We start from the raw sequence: 5313 nt of genomic DNA, 5'->3' as shown, positions 1-5313 counted from the left end.
GATACATGGCCAGGAAGACTGTGCCTTTTTCCAGGGGAACATGAGTAAATGTCCCTGATCCATGGGTGCCCAGCTGAGACTTCACCCCTGTGGTTCTCAGTATCTCTTCAGGGATGCATGTAACCTTTGTGTCATGAAATTGGGAGTCAAGAGCCAGCCAGGGCACATTCTGGAGGGAAGCTAGGTCAGAAATCAGTTCCCAGGACTGGAGCCTCCCCCTAGCCCATACTCTCTGGAGCGGGATGGGGATGCATCTGGGGGACCCCTTCCAGACATATGGCCACTGTCATGCTCTGTGTGCTGAAGGTGCAGGAGAAGCCACATCCTGAGCTGGAGCTAAGTTCCCAGGCCCAGCTGGGGATACAGGTGTGGAGGAGAATTCACACACACACACATACACATGCACACTCTGCCCAGTCACCAAGCTCAGTGTGGTAACCAGTCCTTTGTCATCTGCCCACTCTTCCCTCAGGGAAGTATACAGAGATACAATTAGTCTTCTCAGCCACTTGCCTGGGCTCCCCATGGGACAGGCTCAGGTCACAGGGCCACATCAGAGGCTCTGCTCTTAATCTTCCTGTGAACAGGACCCAAGAGCAAAGACTGTTCCATTGTTTTCTCTACCTGGACTATTCACACAGAGGCTCCTTCCCTCCCTCCTGCTGCTCCTGCTCTCCCTGGTTTCCCATCTAACTGATATTATGTAAAGGCTCGAAGCAGACAGGTGTACGTGGGAGGGTGCTCCCCCTCTTTCCTCGTCTCCCTCTCTTGCTCACTCTGTTGCCTGGGTCATGGGGGAGAGGACAGCTGGAGTGGCGAAGTCAGCACTGATGTCAGAGAAGAGGAGCCAAGAGAGACAAGAAGAGGGGAGGAGCCAACCCCATGGCAGGAATGATTCAGAGCACAGGGCCGATCTAGGAGGTTTGGTTCTTAGGATGTGTGAAGAATGGCACCCACGCGCCTGAGACAGCTGCACCTCAGCATCCCTTGGCTTGCTGAGGATCTAATTGCATCAGGAAGGTGGTGGTCAGGTAGGAAAAACCTAATCATCATCATAATGATAAAAAAAAAAAGCCTGCAATTCCTTTAGTACCTCCCATGAGCCAAGCACTTGCTGACATTATCCAATTTGATCTTTGCAACCACCTTGTGATATAAATGGGGCTGTCTCATTTTACAAATGAAGAACTGAGGCCCAGAGTCTAAATTAAATGTTGCCCAAAGTCATGCAGCTGGGTTTCAAATCTAGTTTTGCCCAACTCTAAACCCGCTATCTTTTTCACTTCTTTGTGTTGTCTGTTCTGACTTCCTGCTAAACACACACACACACATACACTCAACTCCCAGCTTCAAATGCCACCCCGCCCCCACATACCTTCATGGATGGCAATAATGTGAGGGTGGTTGAGTGACGACATGATCTCGATCTCCCGCCGTATGTGCATCAAATCTTGTTCATCTTTGATTCTGTCTTTCCGGATTGACTTGATGGCCACCTGGGGACAGAGAAGTATGGAGAATGAGGAGAAAGTTCTGATAGGTAAAGGCATCCTCAAAGACACTCGGGGCCCTGGCCCTGCTATCCTGGCTCCAGCTGTCACAAGGGCCACAGGGTATACCCTGAGAAGCCACTCCATCCTTCCTCAGGGTGGGTAGCAGAGTGGCTGGAGGGCACCTTCTCTAGACAGGGTTCTCACTGGGTTGGGTTCAGTCTGTATAGCAGGAAGGAGTATGGAGCATTGGCCTCCTTTTTTGGAATCTATAGCTGAACAGGAAGGCAACAACTTGCATTCATAAGGCTGAAGCTTTATGATTGATGAAGCCAGTGTGCCCTACTGCGCCAAGAGGACAAGGATTAGGCCTGTTTTGCTCACCCTGGATCCCTGATGCTGAGCAGAGAGCCTGGCACACAGTTGGCACTAAATAACTGTTTTATTAATAGAAGAACTGGTCTTCACACAACCCTGGGAGGTAGGCACAGAAACCATTTACATCCCCATTTACAGGTGAGGAAACCGGGACCCTGAGAGGTTAAATGGCCTGCTCAGGCATAGTCACTAGCTGGCACCAAGTAGGGTTAGAGTACTGACCCTCTCATTCTGGAGTTTGGTACTTTATTTTTTGTCCCAGAACTCTACCCTGCCTTAAAACAACTAATCTTTAGCTAAGAAGTGGAAACAACCCAAATGTCTATCAGTAGATGAAGGAATAAACAAAATATGGTATATCTACACACTAGAACATTATTCAGCCATAAAAAGGAAATTCTGACGCATGCTAGAACATGGATGAACCTTGAAAACATTATGCCAAGTGAAATAAGCCAATCACACAGTCACCTAGAACAGGCATATTCATATGAGGTACCTAGAACAGGCAAACTCATAAAGATAGAAAATAGAGTGGTGGTTGCCAGAGGGGGGGAAGGGAAATGGGAGTTGTTGCTTAACGCCTGTAGTTTCACTTTTCCAAGATGAAACTTGGAAACGAATTCTGGAGATTGGTTTACACCAATGCAAACACACTTAACACTATTGTATACTTAAAATGGTTTTATATTTTATTATAATGTTTTAAAACACTACCCCCCATATCATGGGGGAATAAAACCCAAAACATGAGTCTCTTATGTCCAGGTAAGCAAATGTTCCTCCCCTGGCAACAAACAACCAGGCAGTTAAACAGAGTCCGCAGGACCCTGCCAGGCATCTGTACAGGTGGAGAACACCATATAAGGCTTAATCCCCGTGGCTGGGGTATGTGTTGCGCTCAGGAAGGGTGGGGTGAGGCAGCACAGACCCAAGATGCAGTTCAAGCCACTTCTTAGAGACTTAGGTGTTTCCATCCTACTCAGCAGCAGCTCCTGGACCTTGCAAGAGGTGGTAACAGGGCCTGAGTGTGAGAGACACCGCCTGAGGAACCAGGATCTGGGCCCCCATTCTGTTGCTGATCCTGTGGGCAAGTCCCACCCTTTCTTAGAGGCTTAGTTTTCTTTTCTGTGAAACAAACAAGTTGAACTAAGCTGTCTGAGGGGCTTTCCTGCTCTGGTTCTCTGTGATGAGCTGTACAAATGCCACCTGGGGCCAGGCCATCAGAGGCTACATGGCTGGCACTGGGGGCAGGGCGGGAGTAGGGTGGAGGTGGAGTCCCAGGGCCAGCCAGTTCCTGGCAAGTCCTGTCCAAGAACACGGATTGTAAATACAAGACTTCCTCTTCACGAGAGATAGGCAAGTTATGAGAACTCTAAAGATGCAGACTGAGGTAAACAGGTCCTCACTCCGTTTCCCTGGAGGGTTTGCCTCCCCTCAATATTCAAAGGGAGATAGAAAAAAGGAAACCCCTGCTTGTGGGGAGGGGCCTCTAATCCGCCCTTTCAAAGAGCTCTGGAGGCAGACAATGGCTTCAGGCTGGCAGGACAGTGGCCCTGCTGGCCTGTGCTCCCCATCAGGACAAGAATGCGGAACAGCCCTAATCCCCTAAGAGAAGCTGCTCACAATGCCCGCCAGCCTGGTCACCCTGGCAACGAGGCAGGGATGGCGTGCCCTCCACCCTGCTCCTCCCTAGAGCTGCATCGGTGAAAGACCGGAGGCCTAGTGTTAGCGTGGGCCCTCCCTGAGCAAGGCAGGGAGGACAATGGCAGGCAGGAGGAATGGTCACCCTGGAGCCTCCTCTCTAAGGCCCTGGAGAGGCCCATGCTGCAGCTGTAGGGGATGGGACTGCCCCCTTTCTGCTTTAAACCATCCATGTCTCCCCAATGAGCTAAGCGAGGGGGAAAAAAACCAAAAAAAAACCCCAAACAAAAAAACCCCAAAACTCTGTCCTGGAATGAGCAGGACATTAAAAGTGTATTAATAGATAGCAGAATCAGTCACATAAACACAAATCACATATCTAGACAATCAAAACATTCGAGAACTTAAGATGTACATGTATGCAAAAACTAGGCACATCTTGGGTATACAGTTGTATAGTCACAAATGTATATAATAGTGAGATAAATTACCACAGGTCTAGAGGGCAGAGTTCTGGAGATGATAAAGCCTTAAGAACAATGAGATTCCAAAAAGGTGTGTGTGTGTGGGGGGTCCTTGGAGGTGCTAGGAGTCTCTGCACTGGACACAAGTCCAACCCTGAGATCCATCTCTTTCAAATCTGGAAGCCAAAGAGTCTAAATCAGCATTTGTTAATCATCAGTGAATAGCTCCATTCTCCTGTAGGCTCATGCTCTGGCTGGAACAGCAGGTATATTGAAGACCTTCCAGTTATTTACATTAGGTTCTCGCTGATCACAGCTTGGCTGGCACTTTCCAGGAGAGAAACAGTTATGTCATAAGGCCTCCATCAGACCCCCTGGGGGGGCTGGGTACTGCTCCCCAACCAACCCCAGCCCCACAGGAGAGGCCTCTAGCTATCGGTTGGATAGTTTGTCAGAGTAAATTAGATCTAGCAACAGCTCAGGCCTAGATACAGCCCAACATACAGAAAGCATTGAACAGTTGTTTACCAGTGAACATAATTCACAAATAAAATATTTATTGGTTAAGTCATGTGGCTGATCTTTGAATGATGATGACACCAGCACCCAGATAAGATTTTCTCCCCTTCTTCCTAGGCAAGGGTGGAGTCAACTTTGGTTATGAAGATTAATTTTTTTTTTAGAGACAGAGTCTCACTTTGTCATGCTTGGTAGAGTGCTATGGTGTTATAGCTCACAGCAACCTTCAGCTCTTGGGCTTAGGTGATTCTCTTGCCTCAGCCTCCCAAGTAGCTGGGACTACAGGTGCCTACCACAATACCCGGCTATTTTTTTGTTGCAGTTTTGAACCCGCCACCCTTGGTATATGGGGCCAGTGCCCTACTCACTGAGCGACAGGTGTTGCCTCTATGAAGATTAATTTTTGAGGACCTTTGTTCTCATCTACAAGATAGGTGAGCAAGTATTTTCTAGAATAAAAATAAGATGACTAAACCCAAGGAAGAGCATAAGAATTGATCAGCGAATCACCCAGAGGAAAGAGGGCCACACGCTCAGAGACAGTCCTGGTATAATTATTAATATTGCCCCCTTTATTCTCCATACCATCCAAGTTAAGACAATGTGTTAGATGAGCACCCTACTCAGAGGGGGAAGGAAAACCAGGCCCGATGATCTGATGGGTAATGTAAACGTGAACATGAACAAGTGATCAGCAGAGGGGTCATGAAAAGCCCAGGTATCAAATCCTTATTTCCCCTATCAAGCTATGCAACTCAAGACAAGTCACTTAAATGATCTGGTTAACTGGCTGGCTAGTATTTTTTTTTTTTTTTTTT

At 48.0% G+C, this 5313-nt stretch overlaps 1 protein-coding gene across 1 annotated transcript in view; it reads right to left on the bottom strand.

The window, feature by feature from the left end:
- The window catches only part of NUAK2 (NUAK family kinase 2), a 19614-nt gene that overhangs the window by 8375 nt on the left and 5926 nt on the right, over window positions 1-5313 (bottom strand). The window contains exon 2 of the mRNA XM_003792232.3: window positions 1376-1496. Within this exon, the coding sequence (XP_003792280.1) occupies window positions 1376-1496 (121 nt within the window). The remainder of the gene's footprint in view (window positions 1-1375; window positions 1497-5313) is intronic.

Source organism: Otolemur garnettii, unplaced genomic scaffold (genome assembly GCF_000181295.1).
Source record: "Otolemur garnettii isolate 467f Iridium unplaced genomic scaffold, OtoGar3 scaffold00055, whole genome shotgun sequence".
NCBI lineage: Eukaryota > Metazoa > Chordata > Mammalia > Primates > Galagidae > Otolemur > Otolemur garnettii.
The sequence above is the reverse complement of the archived record's forward strand: the minus strand, read 5'-3'. Positions and strand labels throughout refer to the sequence as shown.